This window comes from Pieris napi, chromosome 13 (genome assembly GCF_905475465.1).
Source record: "Pieris napi chromosome 13, ilPieNapi1.2, whole genome shotgun sequence".
Lineage (NCBI taxonomy): Eukaryota > Metazoa > Arthropoda > Insecta > Lepidoptera > Pieridae > Pieris > Pieris napi.
The window spans coordinates 11,957,993-11,978,871 of NC_062246.1; the positions used below are offsets into that span (position 1 = coordinate 11,957,993).

Genomic DNA, 20,879 nt, shown 5'->3' on the forward strand with positions numbered 1-20,879 from the left:
TTACGGGTTTTTTAATATAAACCCAGCTTAACTGATGTTAAGTGATACTCAAATTGCCAGAAGGCTCGCCAATGTGTTGCTGGCCTTTTTAAGAATTGGTACGCTCTTTTATTGAAGGATCCAAAGTCCAATTGGTTTGGTTATACTTTAGTGGGCAGCTGGTTCCACGTACTGGTGGTGCGCGGAAGAACTGCCTTAAAAAACGCTCACTTCAGGAAGGGCAGAAGTCGTGGTGATACGAGTGGTATTTCGTATTCTGCCTTGTCGTCCTCTGAACAATCTCCATGGTAAATGTGGTAGAAGAAGCAGAGAGGCATACATATCAATACAAATATTATAAATGATTTTGGCTATTATGTATCGAGTATTTTTTTAATTTTACTACAACTAGCTATAGGAAGACTAAGAATGATTGAAATAAACAAATAGATTTTCTTATTATTAACGCTAATACTCCAAACGTATTTCTGAAATCAAAAATTATTTCACCATGCGACATTATCCCCAAGTTTAAAGATTAGTTTCGTTTCCAAATTATCTTAAATTAAATATCCAGCCGTGCGATGGCAGAACTGGATGAATAAGAGACCTTATTCATATGAAACAAACAAAACATCTTGTAAAAATAGCGTTTTATTTCTTCATATCTTTTTTTTGTATGAACTTAACTACTACACTATAACTCCGAATAATTGGAAAGTTTTGCAAAATATTAGTATATATACACACATACATACACGCAGTATAGTTCACACGTTTCTTTTCAAATACATCCACGGAGCGCCGTTGGACATTTCCAAACAAAAACAATTACTTTATCTAAAAAGATTAATTTACTTTGCTTAACTATATGGTGATTTGTTGTTAGAAATTACTTTTAAATTTTATTTTATTCTTAATTAATAATACTCCAAATTAGGTTTATTTATTAAAACTCATTTTAAGTACATAATATTTAATACATATAATATGCAGTTTCATATAACTCTACTTACATAAAGCGGAACACATGTTTATCACTATTTTATAAGAATACTGAAACGAGAAAAATAACAAAAATATATCACTTAATACCAAATATATTTTAAAAATAATCTTTATCGGTCTCGCGTGCCTAATCTAAATATATTTTATACATTGATGTTAACATGAATATCGAACGAATTTAATTGTTAAATAAACATAAGATAATAATGTTAATAAATTCAATTAATTTTGAAAGATAACCAAGATTTTCAAGAACTAAAAGTGTTCGAGACCGCGAATGGAAAATATATTTACTATGGCAAGACCAAATCTGCCAAAATAACAGAAAATAACCCTCTACTTATTAATAACTTAATTAGTTTGTAACATAAACTGGATTCAAACCAGTATTCTATAGTTAAGCTCGACGCTTAGGACCTTCTAAAGCAAGCGTGCTATTAAGGGCCGTATTTAAAATGAATCTGATTTAAATTCGAAATATCTTAGTTTTATCATGAACCAATTTTTAACTATCTACGATCCGTAAGTTATTGGAACTATTCACTTATATCATCAGCATCGCCTTGATGGCTGGATGTCTTCTATGGGCCGCTTCACAAGATACTTTCTTTTTTTTTACAGCTCCTTACAAACATGTGTAAAACGAAAATCTTGGCGATTAAAAAGATGTGGCGAAGATTTTATTGCCACTTCTTCTCTTCCGTTCTACGCCCTTGATTTGAGAACAGGCAGTAAATGTAAAATTAGAAGTATTTCATATATATTTATTTTTTGACGTTCATAAGTGTCCATTTTGTTACCTATATAAATAAATGATTTTAGAATTTTTGCGAACTAGCAAACTGTGGTATCGACTCCCGGTGGGGATCTTTACAATACGACCACCAATTAAAAAGCATACTCCTCTCTCATAGACCGGCAACGCACTCACTAAAATGGGTGTCCAGGGCCCTTTATCCTATAAAAAAACTAATGGTGTCGCAGAGGCCTAATTTGCTTCAACTTTGTCGACTGTCCGTCAAATTTAATGTCAACGTCACAATCGCTCAACGGATGCGAAATGACAGATGACGTTTCCAACTTCCTGTCATTCTCCGGGGTGATTGGCGTCACGAACCCGCTGTCATTCTTATCTGCAAAATGTAGCGACAGTTTATCGCTCTTTCTGTCTTCGGAGACGTTCCGATTCCTATCGCTTTCCGAATCGGATTCAGAATTGCGCGTCGATTCCTCCAATTTCCGAAGGTTCTCGTCGAAATTGTGCTTCAACTCCTGCTCGAATAGTCTCTCCTGTCTTATCTGCTCGTGTGTACTCGAATGTTTCTTCCCCAAATCCTTCATCATGGCGTCTGTCAAGCTGTGTTTTCGTTCGCTTCTGTAATTCTCCGTTTCCTCCAGTACCTTCAAAGGCACTTTGGCGATTAACCCGGAATGAACCGACTGCGACTTCTTCATGAGGAAATGTTTTCTATCTTCGTTAGCTCTCATCGCATTTATGACATCTTCTTTTGTCGTTTTCGCGTAGAGATTGGGCGCACTCTTTTGTTTTGTCTCCTCTTCTTCGTTTGTCGAGAATTTCGTGAAAGAGGTGATTTTTGAACTGAATGATAATTTTTTTGTGTAATTTTGTACTATTTTCTTTATCTCGAGAGGCACGTCGTGTTTGTTTGATATGTATCGGCTGAGAAGCGTCAGGTGTTGTTCCATTATTTTGTTTTGAGAGTCGAGACGGGCTTGGGTCTTTTGGTAGGTCGTCAAAGCATCCATTGCAGCCTGAAAATAAAAATAACATCATCTACTGTTGAGAAAGTTATGTTTTTTTTTACTTTATCGAGTCGATAGTGAAATCTAGAGCAAAGTTTAAGTTATTAGTTATGATGTAAAATATGTTACCTCTGTTTTTTTATAGAAAAGGGGGCAAACGGGCAGGAGGCTCAGCTGATGTTAAATGATACCGCCGCCGGCCATGGACTTTCTCAATGCCAAAGAGCTCACGAGTGCGTTGCCGGCCTTTTAATGGTTCTATATGTCGTCTTCTTTCAAAACTTCAGAATTTGGAAGATAATCATAATTTGGAGCTTCGGGACACATACCTGCTTTTAATTGATCAGTCACTAGAGATGAAAGTGGAGTTTTCTCAATAATCAACTTACGTCGAGTTCCGTCGTCATCCTCTGTACGTCATCCACCAACAGTCTGTTCTGTTCTGTGAGTGTGGCAAGTCTAGGCATCTCTTCTCGCAACACGCTGTATTCAACCGCATATTCTGTTAGTTGACGGGATATGTCTAATTTGTGGACCTGTAAATTCAACAAAACAAGAAATCGTAAATATGTATATTTTAGAAATTATGATTTTAACGGCTGGATGAGGATGAGTCGGGCTTTGGTATGGGATGCTACTTGTGTGGACACGTTAGCCCCGTCTCATCTCCCTTGGACGAGAAAAAAGCTGAGGCGGCTGCAGATCAGGCGGAAAATGACAGCTTAAATATAAGTCTTTCCTCCAACTTCAATTTTGTTCCCTTTGGAGTAGAGACTCTTGGGCCGTGGGGTTCAAGTGCACAGGCGCTTATTAAAGATTTAAGTTGGCGCCTGGTAGATATTACCGATAACTTCAGAGCTGGTGCTTTCCGAATAAATAACGCAATACAGCGAGGAAATCCGCAGCCACAGGGATCAAACTTTTAAATTAGATTTTTTATTATTATTATTACTATGTAGGTTAAGAATATTGTAAATACTGTATATTTGTATATTGGAATTAAATATTGTATTAATTGTTTAAACTATTATACGTACAATCTTCATAACTTTGTTGTACATCGTGGTGTTAACGTCCGGCAACTTGTGCTTGAGGTATTCGGCTGCCTCTTCGCAGCTCTCGCACATCATGATACCATCTTTGTGAGCCGATAGAAGGGCCAGCGATATCGAGAAGACCACGTCTAGGGATTCCACGAACACCATGTCTGAAAGTAGAAATTTGTATATATTACTAGTTGACCCGGCAACCGTTGTTTTGCCATGTATAATATGCTAGGAAACATTTTTTTAGTGCAATAAAAATAAGTACCTATCTACAATAATAAAAAATAGGGGTTGATCGTAGAGGGGTGAAATATATGTATTTTTGTATGCTGTATCATAAAAAAATAAAAACGAAAAAAATATTCTAAAAAATAAAAAAGTTTTTTTTGGGATGGACACCCTTATCACTTAGGGGGTTGAAAGATAGATAGTAGCCGATTCTCAGACCTACTGAAAATACATTTGCATGTTTTCTTTTCTGTCTAGTGTTAGAAAAATATATTTCTTCAATAGCATATAAAAATTGTTTCGTTTCATGAAATAAAAAAACAGTTTTATTTGAAAACAATTTTTTTAAAGTAATTGTGTATGTGGGGTGTGTTCATGATGCAGGTGATTTAACGCTTTGAATATTATTAATACATTATTAAGCATATTCCGCGATATCTTAAATAAGTGGTCGCTGTTATGATTACTACATAACCCGTTGTATTAATAAATGTTTAAAGAAAAAACTTTTTAACCGGATTAAAGTTATGTATTATTATAAATTTACAATTATTTAACATAATTTTAAATTTAACCAACGTTTCGCGTGCTTTACAGCGTGCGTGGTCACGGTGACTGAAGACAAAAGGTGTTGAATGTCAAAAAGTAAAAGTTGTATTATCTGTATTTATTTCCCCGGAGTTGGTATCGACTAAAAGATGGAGGGTTTTGGCAGAAATGGCTCTTAATAAATGTTAATGATACTATATTTCTAGCTAATGTTCTCTTTTGTTTATGGTTTAATACGTATAGGAAAGCAAGCTTACCAAATACCCTTACGACGAATCCTAACGGGAACTGACTCGTGAACAAAGTGAGCATCCAAGGAGCTGCGTACAAGGCTGGGGAGATGTCTAAAGCCTCCAGTTTCGCGTGCAGCTCGGGCTCATGGTCGCGCAAGAGGCGGGATAGTTGGTACAACTAAAAAGTTAAAGTCATTTTTAATTTACTTAAATTAAACCTAAAAAAGTATATTTTTATATTATTTAACTTTTTCTTTCTTTTGGCGTAAAATTAGACTATTTGGGTACAAGAACAAGAGCTGGTGCTTTAATCACTTAATTAATAAGTATTGCAACAGCGCGGAAGAAGTCGATATTCATTTATTTTATTATTGATGTTATACTTCTTTTGGCGCGTTAGGGAAGGCCACTGTCACAAAAAACCGACACCTTGAATATCTGTTCAAAAGGCCGATAAAACAGTCTGGACCGCTAGTTGGCGCTTGCTCTGTTTTATCGACGAGTTGCATTGTGCTGTCATGGCGTAGTGTTAGAGTAGTGGAAAACCCGTTCCAATGTAATAAAACCATAGTGTTAATTGTAAAACATAATGATTAGTACATATTATATCGTTTCTTTTGGAAGTGACCATTAAAATGGACAAGAAAAATGCAATTCGAAGAGGGAAACGTCCCTCTAAAGTGCGTGTACATATAAGTACACACATGTTTTTTTTGTTTATATTTTAAAATAAAGTAAAAGTTCTGTTGAAAGTATTAAAATTTAATTTTAAAATAATAATTATTAATTATCCATATAGAAAGGGAATATTTTATTGTAAAAATAAAAATAAAATAAGTTTATTATGGAACATAAGATACATGTATCACTTATTCAACGTCATTAAATTTGAATTTGTAGGCATCCCTACTCATCGGCAAAGAAGACAGAGGGTGTAGGCAGAGAAAAAGCCGGCGTAAAAAAACTCTCGGTAGTCTTTTAAAACAGCAAATCAAAATACTAATACCATCTCCATCTCCTCACATACCGTTTACACATATAAATTACTTATATATAAATCCGTAAATAGTAAGTTCCGTTACAGATTCTGTGAAACTTTTGATTCAATTATGTATCCTCAATTTGTTTAGCTTTAATTATATAAAATACTTACTTGTACTTGAAGTGCGCTCATATCCGGTAGATATTGTTTCCTAAGACCACGCCTGAACATCAGATGTCGCAGCAACAGGAAGGCTTCGGCTTCTTCCATCTGAAATAAGAATAACCTTCAAAACTAACTCCTAAATTTAACAGTAAAAAAAAATATTGAAAATTTATAATGAAATTCGTGTGTTACCGCAAATAAATCATAATTAAACTACAATTTTATCGCGCGAAAACTTGTTAGGAATAAATATGCGAGCACCATGTATCTACAAAATAATATTATAATAATAAGTAGACATGGGGAGAAATTGGTTGTGTCAAAAATCAATCTGAAACGGTTTAGGAAAATCACCTTTTGCATGGCAAGCAAGGTTCACAATAATTTGTTTGTTTGTTTTGAAAAATCTATGTGGTTACCACCACATACATACATTACTTGTGGAAAAAATGTATTTATTTATTATTCAATAAATGATTATTTGCGTGAGACAGTGTAGTTGATATTAATTTAATAAATTATGATATGATATGTGAGATACAAATAATATAAGAATTGACTTTGACTATTAATATAAAAAGTAAAATTCCTTTAAAGACTAATTTGCGCGCCATTGTGTGTGGCAGAATATGCGAACTTACGATTGTACCACCTTACACATTTTTGTACCATATTCTTATAATAAATTATTATTGTTATAGTTAAAATAAGTTATAACTGCATTGTATTTTAAACACCATGATTTAGATTATATTATTCTGTTAAAAAAAGATAATGTATAACTCTAAGTATAGCTATGAAATTTATTAAAAAAAATAGTGTTAATAGAACCAAATTAAATTCTTCATTTAAACACGATATATTTAACTTACATGCAAAAGAAGTACTCCAGCCACAAAGCTGAGTCCTTGGCAGTAGCCCACGTCTGGGTCGAGGAGGGAATAGGCCTTCAGAATATTGTAGAGAGCTAATTGCCCTGGACCCAGAGCTGACGCGAAGTACGAGTGTTTTGGGAATGTTCTGCCTAAAATACATTTATATATGAAAAAGTGTTACTAATTTATGTATTATGCATACTTGAACTGTGATTATGCTGTGATCAAAGATATCATATAACATTTATTTATTTTTCTGATATTTTCTATTGACAGTGGGAGCGTTCAAGTATTACGTAACGAAGTTTGGGGGGAGGGGGTCCTTTTGTAAAACGTTACGATGCGGGGCGAGGATTATTTTAAATTGAATTACGCGTTATTTTTAATATTATTTTCGACTTTCCAGTATTTTATACCACATAATGGTAACTTTTAGGTATAAAGAGTCACTAGGTGGTCACGAAACGTTTTACTATACTTGGGTACAGTACAGAAAAACGTTACGGCGCGTTACATGGGGGGGGGGTCTATAATCTCCAAAAAATGCGTGACGTAATACTTGAACGCTCCCTGTATACGAGATAAAAAATACGAGTTAGATAAATGAACACTTGCCTAAATCAATTAAAATGGCGTGTTGATGCTTAGTAAGGCCAGAGAGGAGTGTCCTGAAAAAAAAGTATTTAAAATAAATTATTTTATCCAGAAACTATGGAGTCAAGTCAAAAACATTTATTCATATAGGTAACGCAATGTTAACTTATGAACGTTTTTTTTATTATATATTTTACATTTACTGCCAGTTCTCAAATTAAGGGCGTAGAACGGACTAAAAGAACTGACAATAAACTCTCCGCCATTATTTTTAATTGCCAAGTGGTAATTTTGCTGAGACTAAAAGTTTCTGGTTTGATTAGAAAAAGTTAAACGAGACTGTACACCCATACCTATAAGGCGTGTTATAGTCTGGAAAGTTCTTAGTGTCAGGAGGTGGTAACCGCAGACACGCTTGCTCTGCGAGGAAGTACCACACACCGCCGCGAACTATCCTTGGAACACCTAAAAATAAACAAATGTAATTTAAGGTTACATAAAATAAATTACACTAAAATTTACAAACCACAGCGGTTTTCTAATGTCACTTATTATGATTGTATTATATTATTTTGTAAAATAAAGAAATTAAATAAAAATTAAAATTAAATGAAATTACTGTTTTTTAACAACAAAAAATTGGAAAATATAATTGAACTATGAAAATGAAAGAGTACTGAACAAAATATATTTCGCTTGCCCTGGGAAAGAAAATCATAAAGCACTATTAAGATTATAGACCAGTCATTATAGACATTCGAAATCGAAAATTTGATAATAATTCCAAAAGTTTTCAAACTTCGGTCAAGTGAATGGTACATTGGGACGACAATAAATCTCATTTTGCAACCTTGTCCGCAGTCCGGAACATTGTTAAAATTGCAATTAAATTAATTTTTGCTGTATGGTCGTGAAAAAAATTCCAAAAGTTCTGCAAACTTGGGGAAGTTTTCGATATAATATTTCATATCACGTATAAAATTTGCAACCAACCTAAGTGTACGGAACATTTTTTGTTATTTATTTTATTTTCGATATATCTGTCAAATTTGCAGAACTTTTGGAACGTTTTCCTTCAGTTTAATAAAGAAAAACATTAATTTTTAATAACAAAAAATGTTCCGTACACTTAAATTGGTTGCAAATTTGACACGTGATGTAAAATAATATATTTAACACCACTCCAACTTTGCAGAACTTTTGGAATTTTGGTCTCAAGAACTGAGCAAATTATCATTTATTGCATTTTTAACAATGTTCCGGACCGCAGAGCAGGTTGCAAAATTTTATAGTTTGTTTTAATACCACTCCCGACCTTACATCAAAATTTGAAAACTTTTGGAATTATAATGAATTAATTGTCTTGACTGACTGGACTATTAGTTCGTTTTCTCATTTTCGACTTCCTTGGGTGATAACTATATTTTTTCAGAATTGTTGCAAATATTTTATTATAAAAAAAAACACGAGGATGTCTTTATTCTACGGAAATTATTTTGGGCACAATGTTGGCAATACTCCTTTACCTAAATTAACTTTCCTGAAATAGATCGTAACAACCACAAACGTAGTTTTAGTTTAGATTGTAATTCTACCAAATAATCATAAACGTTGAGACAGTTTAAAACCAAACAAAGAGTGGTAATAATATTTCTCTGTTTTACCAACGTCATAATATTTCCATGAAAATAATTGGTAATAAAGTGTTACATTCTAGACATTTGTCAAAATGTGCCGTCGTAACGTGCAGTTACTGTGTTGTCCGTAATTATGTTTAATCGGTAAAACAATCGTAATCGTTTTGCTCTTCAGTTTTATTCGATAGATTACTTAACGTTTAGTTATTAGTTACCCTTTTTATACTATTTACATAACAACAATGTTTAAAATATAAATAAATTAAATTAAATTAAAAAAAGGCTTTCATTTCATATATATTTGTCTATATTTAATTAATTAGTACCCTTGTAATAATACCATTACCTTCTTTTACTTTTCCTGGAAAAAAGTAGATTTTTCTTTGGGGCAAGCGATTTATAAAACGAAAATTTATTACGTATTTACCAAGTTTAAAAAATACAAAAATTACCTTGCCTAACAGCCTGTATGAGCATATGTCTGTCCACTCTGTTGACGGGATGAGTGGAGTCCCGGGACAACAGCGAGTCCCACATCAGACTAACCCCACTTTCCACCGCACTCAGTTCTCTGTATTCCAACTTTATTCGGCGGACTGCGGAAGATTCTGCGCTTTCTGGAATGAGGAACATTATATATATTTTTGGTTAAGTTTTTTTTTTAATATAATAGGGGGGGGGGGCAAACGAGCTTGCGGGACGACCAAAAAGGGCAGTCTTCGCAGCCATTGTGTTTTTATACATTTTAGTTAAGGAAGCAACATTAATCAAACCTTTTCTTTTTCTTTTCAAATTATATATCGGTCGTTAGAAATGGTGAGACTTGCCACACTTTGATAGTTTGCGAGTTACGGAAAGAAAAGTGTCTTTGTTTTTAATTTACGTTATTATTATTAATTACTTAAGATGTCATGTGGAACATGGTGTAATGGTTGCAGCTCCTTACAAACGTTGTGTAAAAAAAAACATGGCGATTAAAAAGAGTAGCGGAGAGTTTATTGCCAGTTCTTCTCTTACGTTCTACACCCTTGATTTGAGAACTGGCACTAAATGTAAAGTTTAAGCATTACATATGTACATTTCTTTTTTTTGACGTTCATAAGTATACATTGTGTTACCTAAATGATTAAATGATTTTTGACTTGACTTTTGAAAACAAATGACACTTATGGGGAGTACATATGGGCACACCAAAGCGGAGGCTAATAGCAATGCGAAGTTATTCAGGGTCCAAAAGGGTGCCAGTGTTTGGTTCAATACTAGTGTCATTTAAATGAGATTGAAAAATAACTGACCGTGTTGAAAGTTGCTTGTTTTGTGTGTTAAAAAATATACCTAAAAGACCTAAATATATATATAAACCTAAATCCTAAACATATATATAAACCTAAAAATAATACCTCTGAGTCTCGCGTTTTCCTTTTCCATTCGAACGAGTAGTATGGTCTGGTCGATGGCCATTTTCCACAATTGACGCAATTCATCTTTAGACCTCTTCCCGGATTTACTTCTGCCCAGGAGCGATTGGTCTCCTGTGAGGATTTCACACGAGAGTGATTAGTACAAAACATTGAATAGTTGAATGTGTGTTAGAGTAAGACGACTTTAAATTATGTTAAAAAAAAAAAAGGGTGCGTGTACTTATGTACGCGCGTAAGAAGTTATACTTCTTTGGCATTATTAAAAATAGTTTTTGATTGCATGCAAATAATTAATTACAATTAAATAATCAAAGACTGGAAAAGGAGTCATTAAAGTCAATAAAGTTCAGTTTACATTTGAAAAATTAATTAAATAAATATTTATTATTATTCTCTTACATTAAACAAATAAAACACTATTTATCTTTAAAACATTTTTATTTCATTATACTATTTATTTTTAAGTGACTGTCTTCATCAGAATTTCGGTTTGTAATTTTAAATTAATCATTACTTGGTTGTGCATCTACGAGGCTTCTCCAAAACTAAAACTACTACATACTTGCTTTCTGCAACAAATAAGAGAATATTAATTTAAGCTCTGTCCATGCAAAACTTAAATTTTTTTATAATTCATATTATAAATTTTTTAACACATTTATATTAATATAATTATATAAATGTGTTAATAATATGATTTGTAGCACATGCTACAGACCTGGATAGCAACTTTCTTTTATTCTATTTAGAGATAGAGATAATTTAAATATAATACCGGTGTCTTCCTTGTAGGTTTCTTTGGAGTTGTTTGGGGATTCTTGTTGTTCAGTTCGACATGATTTTCTTTAACCTTTCTTTAATCCTACAAAATAATGAAATTGTTAAGTTATGTTGTCACTGTTGTGCACACCTTTGTTTGGCTTTTTTAGTATTCAAGTTATGTCAAAACTGATTTATTACCTTGTCATTGTTGGCTTTTGGGATATCAATTGTTTCCAAAATGATTTTATTTGTAATATCCTGAAATATATAAATAACATCTATTAATTTAAGTATCATGGTGAGTGGTTCGCACTCAGGTATTAAGGTGTATTATACCCACTGTCCATTATAAGTGGGAATGGGCTCACTTCTGGCTGGACAGAGTTTCGGTACTACAAGTGCAACATGGATGTTTTGAGGTATTACAATATCTCTAACTACCTGTAGGGGAATAAAGTACTGTTGTGAGCATATGCCTATGCTTGAAAGGTTGAACCTTGAACATCACCATACATCATATTTATAATTAACATTCCTACGTCGACACCATCACAATCAAATTCATTGAAATCTACTTCAAACCGTTGCGGTATCATCTCTGCCATATCCATTGTGTCTCGAGAAGGTGATGGTGGCTTTGTTCCACCTCCAGTTTTAGATGTTTCACGGCGATAAGATGACAACTCTTTTTTTGTATTCAATTTAGTGCACTTCCACTGATTCATCAATTGTTTTTTGTCTCTTGTCCTTATATTTGCTAGATTAAATCTGAAAAATTACATGTTTTGATTAAATAATGTGGTCATTTTTTTGAGATGCAGGTACTTATTAAAATGTTTACTTCTCTGTTATATCGCTCCAAGCCTTCATTTTCTCCTTATTAGTATTTGTGCTTAAATCTTTGTTCTCAATTATTGATATATAGAATATTTCTAAAACGTTGCTGTAACAAACGCAATAAACATAAGCAATGAATAATGGTTCATGTTTCAGTTTTAATCAACAATAATACTCGATAATACCTACGGATAGTTAACCTCAATTGTATTGAAGCACTCAGGAAGGTTGGCACAGTTTTTTCACAAATATTTTATCATATTAATTAGTTTTGATTTAGATATTAAATTTAAATCACTTCTGATTATAATTCAGACGCACATATAAAATTCGCACTTGTATAATGAAAATAACTAGATACATAGATAATCTTTTATTTTAAACAATAATTCAAACTCCTATATTTGTTTAAAAGGTAAATGTCAATGTCAGATGTCAATTGTCATGGATATTCAAAATTCTTGTTAAGCTGCTAAGCTAAGAAATAGAATATGCGTGAAGTTAGCTTATATTCTATTTCTTTTGTAGATTGCGCACGCTATAATCACACTCCGAATTTTGTGTCATAGGTGCGCGCGCATCGTAAAATTTCACTCTCATCAAATTTTCATAACGCGCCTAAAGAAGTATAACTTCAAAAAAATACTTATGTATATACTATACTATATTCTGTCCTTTGATAGATTACATTTACAAAATTAAAAAGGAATATGGGTATTTCAACAAGAAGTTTGTTTTTCAATTGTGGCAACACCGAGAACGTGATAGTTTTGACATTTAGTTTTTGGCGGTATTCGTAGCAGGTGCTTTGGCAATTATTACAATGAATTCAATTTCGCTCGAAAATCGCATTAAAATAATTCAAATCCACTATAAAAATGGTGGTTCTGTTAAATTTACATTTCGTAAAATTCGTGATATTTTCGGCCAGCATAATCGTCCTTCTGAGACCGCTGTTAAGAATTTGGTCGCGAAATTTGAGTCGACAGGCTCGGTACAAAATGTGCCAACACCAACACGTGTTCGACCGGGTCGTTCAACAGAAAACATCGCCGCCGTGAGCCACAGTGTTGCAGAAGATCAAAATTTGTCAATTTCACGACGTTCTCAACAATTGGGGTTATCCAAAAGCACAACATGGCGAATTTTGCGAAAGGATTTGGCTTTGAAGCCTTACAAGATTCAACTGGTGCAGGAATTAAAGCTGATCGACCATTCGAATCGCCGCAGATTCGCTCAGTTCATTCAGGAACAACCTGCTGGTTTTTCTGAAAAAATCATTTTTTCAGACGAAGCCCATTTTCATTTGTCAGGGTACGTCAACAAGCAAAATTGTCGCATTTGGGCTTCTGAAAATCCTAAAGCAATTATTGAGAAGGCTTTGCATACTCAACGTGTTACTGTGTGGTGCACTATGTGGTCTGGAGGCGTGATTGGGCCGTTTTTTTTCGAAGATGAGGCTGGAAATGCGGTAACAGTCAATGGATCACGGTATCGCGAGATGTTAACCACTAAATTTTGGCCTATTATTGATGACATGGATATCACTGAAATGTGGTTTCAACAGGACGGTGCCACATGTCACACAGCCAATGAAACGATCAATTTATTGCAAACCAAATTTCCCGAGCGCATAATTTCGCGAAATTCAGCTGTTAAGTGGCCAGCCAGATCGTGTGATTTAACACCACTGGATTATTTTTTGTGGGGCTATGTTAAAGACAGAGTCTATACGGAGCCAATCAAATCGATTGCAGCCTTAAAACTCAAAATCCGTGATGTCATTAACGAAATAGACCCTCCATTTTGCCAAAAAGTGATTAAAAATTTTGATGAAAGAATCAACATCTGTCAGCGTGGTCGTGGTGGACATTTGCCAGATATCATTTTTCATTCATAATTGCCAAACTTTTCTCTTTGTAATACAATAAAAATTTTATTCATTTTCCTCTAAATTCTTTGTTTTATTTTGTTTTAGAAAACAAAGTTCTTGTTGAAAAACCCTTTATATTACAGTTGTAGGAAATCGTTGAAAATTCAATTAAGTTACATAATATTACAATTGTAATAAAAATAATTATAAGAAAGGAAAAACGCGTGGATACTCTCTCAAGAACTACTAAACCGATGTTGAATAAGATTTTCCCAAAGATGGAATATTTGAATTAAATAATTGTTTCGATATCAAATATTATCACGTTCCGACTATATCACATACAGGTCTTACTGGTAATCAGTCAGTAAAAATTAAATATCTCTAGAAGAATTGCTATGTACCGTCAAGGGCATCATGCTGGACCACCTTCTCATAGATGGCCTGTCTCCAAGTTGTGTCTGACTCGTTCGATTCTGTCTGTGTTGGGCGAGAGTCGCTTACTTTGAGAAATCTGAAGAAATGTTTCATTAATGTTATCTTTTATATTAAAAATAATGTGTCGAAGATTAGTCGATTTAGTACTTTATTGTTATGCATCAAAGTGTTAAAACATGTCTTTAAGTGTTTAGGCATCCTTATTTATTAATATGTGCAGATTAATTGAACTATACTACTATTGAAGATATATGGTCTATCACTCATAGACTACAGTGTAAGAATCTTGAGGAGGCCTATGTCGGAAGACAAGCAAATACTAATATCAAAATATGTAAATTCATACGATTAGTTAGGTGTAAGAACTAGGTTATTTGAAATAAAGGCTACATTCATTCATTCACTCATCCGTCTCTTTTCATCACAGTTTAAACACAATTTGACAGAAAGAGACGAAAGAGTACTTTAGTTAAGAGAGCATTCAGATTTACAATTTAGTTTATATAAATGGATTAGTTATAATGCAAGCGTTAGCAAGATTTCTAACAATATAATAATGAAGGAGAGATAGAGAGAAGAAAAATAGACCGGCCTTATTATAGAGTGGACTAAAATACGGTGTTTGGACCATAGTTGAAAAAAAGTCATCGATTATAAAACCTCCTTCGTATTTTTTTGAAGTCGGTGAAAATATGCCATGTTGACAAATAAATCTATGTATGTGTAAAGACACACGTGGACTAAAGAGTCGGACGTTCAGTAAAAATACCAAAATCCTAAAGAGTCCGAAAGCCGGTCTTCCCTCCGTACTGCTTAAAAAAATAGTTTTAACCCAACGAATCATTTAAATATTATTTTAACAATACAAAAAGGAAAGTAAGCGTATCTGTACGTGAAAGAACGTATATGAAACACTCACATGTCCATCATTGGCGAATTTATCGTCGGCGTGGTTTCCTTTGATCCATCTTGGTCTTCCATCGGTAGAGATTTCGGTGATTGTGGATCTAAAAATATTAATAGAGAACGGATTTTTTTAAAGCTTGAGAATCTGCAGCCTCAGCTCGAAAACTACATCCAATTAAATCAAATTCTAAAACAAAGTGTAGGCATAAAATCATACAAGATTATATGACATCACAAATTTTACACTCGTACACTTATATTAGAGCACTAGCTGGCCTGGCGAACATCGTACCGCCTAACAGTCGATTCTTTATTTTTTTTAATACCTATTCTACTATTCGGGACACCGGTCTAGCTAGTAAGATAAAAAAAAGAAAGTTGATAATACAACAAATACATTATGTTTACCTTCCCGGAACCCCTCCACTAACACTTGAACTTTATGATAAGGTATTAAAGTTCAAATTGCCTTTAAATATTATTACAAATATTTTGTATAATGGAAATATAGAAAAGTGTTGTTTTTAGACTTTTTCACTCAATTTTTTTAATTTTTCTCTCAGTAAGAACCATCCTCGTACTTCAAGGAATATTATAAAAAAAGAATCAGACAAATCGGTCAAGCCGTTTTCATGTTATGTCGTGACAACGGAAAACGGGTTTCATTTTTTTATATAAGACTAGCTGGCCTGGCGAACATCGTACCGCCTAACAGTCGATTTTTTTTTTTCAAATACTTATTCTGCTATTCGGGACACCGGTCTAGCTAGTAAAATAAAAAAAGAAAGTTGATAAGACAACAAATACATTATGTCAAAAAATAAAAATTTACCTTCCCGGAATCCCTCCACTAACACTTGAACTTTATGATATGGTATTAAAGTTCAAATTGCCTTTAAATATTATTACGAATGTTTTGTATGGGAATATAGAAAAGTGTTGTTTTTAGACTTTTTCACTCAATTTTTTTAATGTTTCTCTCCGTAAAAACCATCCTCGTACTTCAAGGAATATTATAAAAAAAGAATCAGACAAATCGGTCAAGCCGTTTTCATGTTATGTCGTGACAACGGAAAACGGGTTTCATTTTTATATATGTAGATAAGCAAGTTGGTAAGGGAAAAAGTTAAACAAGCAACTACAAAAAAAAAAACTAAAAAAAAGTAATAAAAAAACTTAAGATAGAATAGTATCTTCTATAAATATCTTAATAGAAAACTATAATTTATTGCATGGAAAACTTATTAAGTTTAGAAGCAAACTCATGCGCTAATATAAAATACATATATGGTAAACTTAACAAATTGTATGGAAAGTTGGAACCGAGCTGTCAAAAAATGATATCTTTAAGCCTCTCGCAAACTTCTAGGTACCTGTAATAACGGCGGGAGACAGGGATTTGCATCGGACGACATCTGGTGATAGAAGTTCGCAGTTGTTCGGCTCTGATGATGTCTCAAGGTTTAAGGGTGGCGGTTTTGGTGATTGTTCCTAGAATTATTATCAGTAATATTAAAGGTAACTAGAATAGCTAGGTAGAAACGCTATACCCAAGAAAATTCCTTCAGCAATATGAAAAACTTGTAATGAATTTTTTTAAACTGTTATTTTTTTCTAATTACAAATAAATTTTATTATAATTACAGTATATGTATCAATAATTTTAAAAAAAGCAAATAAGAGATACAACTGGTTAAATATTTATGAGATCATATCTCTTTTAATCACAATGTAAAAACAATTCGACAAAACCAGACGAGAAACTCTTTTTCAAGTGACTTTTTAAAGATGGGTATTTTTATTTACCTTTTTAACAATGACCGGTGCTTCCTGTTTCCGTTTCAGGAGATGATCGAAGCCACTGGAAAGAGATCGTTTCGCCTTCATGAAGATAGTGCTGCCTCCTAGGTATTGGTTTAGGAACTCCGACCTAAAAAATATTTTTATTGAAATTCTATCTCCATCCCATTAAAGGTCTGTCTGGTCCCTACGTATTAGGCCTCCTCTAAGAGGTTCCACTCCTCTCGGTGTCTAGCTTTACGTAGCCACATAGAGCTAGCTGCTCTACTTTTATCATCTTCCATTCCCCATTTATCTTTGTCTTCTCTCATAATGTGTCCTGTTCCATTTCCATTTCAATCTATTACTAGAAGTAACAGCATTTCTAAATTCGTGTCTTTTATTTCTTCTAGTTTTACTCTATTTTTCAATTTCAGATCTAAATAATGAAAAATTTGTCGTAAAAACTATAATTGGAAGTGTAATATGTTTTGTTCACCATATGTCATATATTTTAAAATAATTGTGACTTATACTATAAATGATGGTGTAATGTTAATAAATAAGTCATTTGACTAAATATTACTACTCTTCAAGAGTTTGTTCGTAGGATAATCTCAGAAACTACTCGAAGTAATATTACGACTATATTAAAATTCTGAAACTACCAAACAATCGCAATACCTATTCTCCGCTGTATCGTGGACGTGTCTTTGTTGTTTCGCCTCACAGTGTGCTCGTAGTAACATCATTAGGAAAGCATTGTGTTCGTTGACCTGCGAATATATAATAGAAATATATTTAATTAATTATTTAGTCTTAACAAAATGGACGTTCCATTTAAATCAGTTAAATTTAAATCATGTTAATAACCAACAATTGTATTTGTATAATGTAATAATTATTATGCTATTGCATAGATCTTATCGCGGGCTTTGAGCGCGACGACGGAATCAAGACTGACACACGATGACGTAATATAGGTGCGGCCAACACACGTTAGAGCGGGACAGAACGCATACTGCGTCTCACATCGTACTGACCTATGTGAGACGCCGCGGCAGTCCCCGAGTTCCGCACGTTTATTAAGCTTTGCGGCTGTACAGCGAAGAGCAATTTAGAAATAATACAACGGTTCCAGAACAAGCTTCTTCGAAATGTAAAATTTCCATGGTATATTAAAAATGAAAGTATCCACAAGGATCTTAATGTGAATCCAGTCCTAAATACGGGGAAACTTCAACAGACTACATAGCCATGTGAATGCTGAGGCAATCAAACTTCATGACATGACAGGAATAAGACGCCTAAAGAGAAGAAGAGTGCAAGTGCGGTATCACACACGAACATAGTGTCAAAATATTATAGAACGCTAAGACTGTTAATGAACATTACCTTAAAGCTATTCATCAGTATTGTAGAAAATTAAGTCAACATAATATTACTTATTAGCCATAATTATTGTATAGGTTAGATTGTAATTCATGTAAAGTCGCATTCTATTTTGAGAACATTAATGTAGTAAAAAAAATAAAAAATAAATGTAGCATATATTTATATACATGTTATTTACTTTTATCGACACTTTATCGTTTTTATCGTAACTCGCACATAATTAATTTAATTTATTTAATGTGTTGTTACGATTACAAAAATAATATAAAGAGGTAAAAACGCACTCACTCGCTTACCTGCGTGCACGCACATATACGCGCGAAACATGAAAAGCCAGTTTTATGTAGTTATGTGCGTGTAACGTTAAATATGTTGATAAAAATAAATAACATGTGTATGCTTATTTAAGCGTAGATACATATTAATTTGGAAATTCAAGATTAAATAAATACTACTAATTCGTCAAAATTGAGACACTCCATTCAATATTATAATATATTATTTTCACAATTCAGAAATAAACAAATCACCTCAAACATATGATTGGTCCCGCCCTGGTACTTCGTGATGACTAGTTCCTGTTCATCTTCAGGCAAAGTTTCCATTCGCCTGAGGAGGAACGCATGCGTTTTCTTCTCGTTCATACCTAAAATATTTTTAAAACGTATGAAATTATTTAAATGATTGGAAACTAGAAGTGTTGGTTCAATTCTTGTGGAAATCATAATAGTTTCGGTTCGGGCAGAGAAAATAGATATATATATTGTCTTATGTATTTTACTAAATAAATATGAAATCTTAAAAAATGTGAATCTAAGGTTTTTATAAAATTAATAAATGTTTTTATTTCCGTTTGTTTCTAAGGTATACGTTAGCTCTCTGTGTGTTGCTTCATCGGAAATCGAACCTAAAACCTCCTAATATAAGCAACAAAGCCGAAGGTTCTACAAGTTCTTCTAAGGACCAGTCATAGATAATAATAATCAAATTTTTACTAATATAATAATTATCCTCTTGCCCCACGATGGAACTCACCTTCGACATCATGACACAGCCTGTGGTACCAGAGCATGGGACAATGTTCACATGTCATATTCGGGGATTTGTCTCGAGATTTCTTCAATAGCTCTGCGTGTGCGACGAATGCTTGTTTGATTGCTGAAACATTGAATTAAAAAAAAATCTAATGAAGGGGAAAAAAGGATTGTGTGGTTGTATGAAACCACGGTAAAAGTGAAACTTTTTTTCACATTATAGACATTTAACTAATTTTTTTTGGAATATTAAAGGTATAAAAATCGCTTTATCACACTCTTAATTTAAATTAGAATAATAATGGGAAATAATTAAGTAGACTAAGTCTCCAACTAATATTTTTATTGAACTCTGTGTCTTAGAGAGTACGACATACATAATACTTAACAATAGATAGATTATTATATACACATATTAAATAATAGCCTATACACTACACGATCAGCTGCTGCGAGCTATAGGCACCGCCATATTGGCCTTGGCTGCTTGACGAGCCCCTTTCACTTTATCCCTACTCCGCGGCCGACCGTCACGCGACATGCGACACACAGACGAAAACGTTTGAGACGATGTAATAAAAGTTTCACTTTAAAAATAAAAATAAATGTGTGTAAGGTATTTTTAACATTTGTATATCTTAACTACCTTAAAATATTTAAATTATAATTAATGCATGCAAAATGCAGAACTTAACTAAATTGAAATGAAAATCAAAACAACAATTGGAAATTACAGATTTGTGACAACCCTAACTTAACTCACCGCTAACCACCTCACTGGCGATATCCTCACTCTCGCACTTGAAGACGTAGCAGGCGTAGGTGTCGTTGGTCTCTCGGCAGACGAAGCCAAAGTGCTCCTTCCTCGCTCTGCCGAGGACGCAGCTGGCCACGTCCTTGAAGCCGCGGTGGAGGAGGATTTGCTTGCGGTCCGGGCTTATGAGCCGAAGCTCTGAACGACCCACCTGTTAAAAAGATAGAAATAGAAGTAGAAGTTATACAGACGGCAGATGGTCAAAAATGGTAACCGAATGGACTGGCCCAAAAGGACAAAGAAACGAGGGTAGACCAAAAGAGCAGACGCGATTGAAAGGGTACTGGCAAAAAATAAAATAGTGTAGATAAAGTTGGAAGAAAAATGTTTAAAGAACTTTTTTTCTCATTACAAAAAGGAATGTATTTTATTTACATGAGAAACTTAAAATGTATATATACGAATTACACGTCGCCATCAGCCGTCCGAATTTTAGTCTACTAGGTTCATTTTGATATGTATCTTTAATGCCATTTTGAATTGGTTACACGCGCTAATATTACGAGTTTTGAAGCCTTCTCCATCGCATCGCATCTGAGAGTTATGAAATTGTATATATA

The 20,879-nt window shown here is 33.5% G+C and overlaps 1 protein-coding gene across 3 annotated transcripts in view; it reads right to left on the reverse strand.

The window, feature by feature from the left end:
• Positions 1–938: 938 nt before the first annotated feature.
• LOC125055175 (TBC1 domain family member 4) overlaps positions 939–20,879 on the reverse strand; it is a 43,622-nt gene continuing 23,681 nt past the window's right edge. For all 3 annotated transcript variants that reach the window (XM_047657467.1, XM_047657468.1, XM_047657469.1), the window contains 18 exons: positions 20,269–20,470; positions 19,507–19,629; positions 19,002–19,117; positions 17,761–17,852; positions 17,104–17,227; positions 16,671–16,788; positions 15,311–15,398; positions 14,358–14,467; positions 10,461–10,592; positions 9,513–9,677; positions 7,777–7,888; positions 7,445–7,497; positions 6,827–6,978; positions 5,961–6,059; positions 4,832–4,985; positions 3,789–3,958; positions 3,141–3,287; positions 939–2,760 (listed from right to left, as the gene is read on the reverse strand). In XM_047657467.1, coding sequence (XP_047513423.1) covers positions 1,957–2,760; positions 3,141–3,287; positions 3,789–3,958; positions 4,832–4,985; positions 5,961–6,059; positions 6,827–6,978; positions 7,445–7,497; positions 7,777–7,888; positions 9,513–9,677; positions 10,461–10,592; positions 14,358–14,467; positions 15,311–15,398; positions 16,671–16,788; positions 17,104–17,227; positions 17,761–17,852; positions 19,002–19,117; positions 19,507–19,629; positions 20,269–20,470 — 2,961 coding nt within the window. In that variant the 3' untranslated portion in view covers positions 939–1,956. The remainder of the gene's footprint in view (positions 2,761–3,140; positions 3,288–3,788; positions 3,959–4,831; positions 4,986–5,960; positions 6,060–6,826; positions 6,979–7,444; positions 7,498–7,776; positions 7,889–9,512; positions 9,678–10,460; positions 10,593–14,357; positions 14,468–15,310; positions 15,399–16,670; positions 16,789–17,103; positions 17,228–17,760; positions 17,853–19,001; positions 19,118–19,506; positions 19,630–20,268; positions 20,471–20,879) is intronic.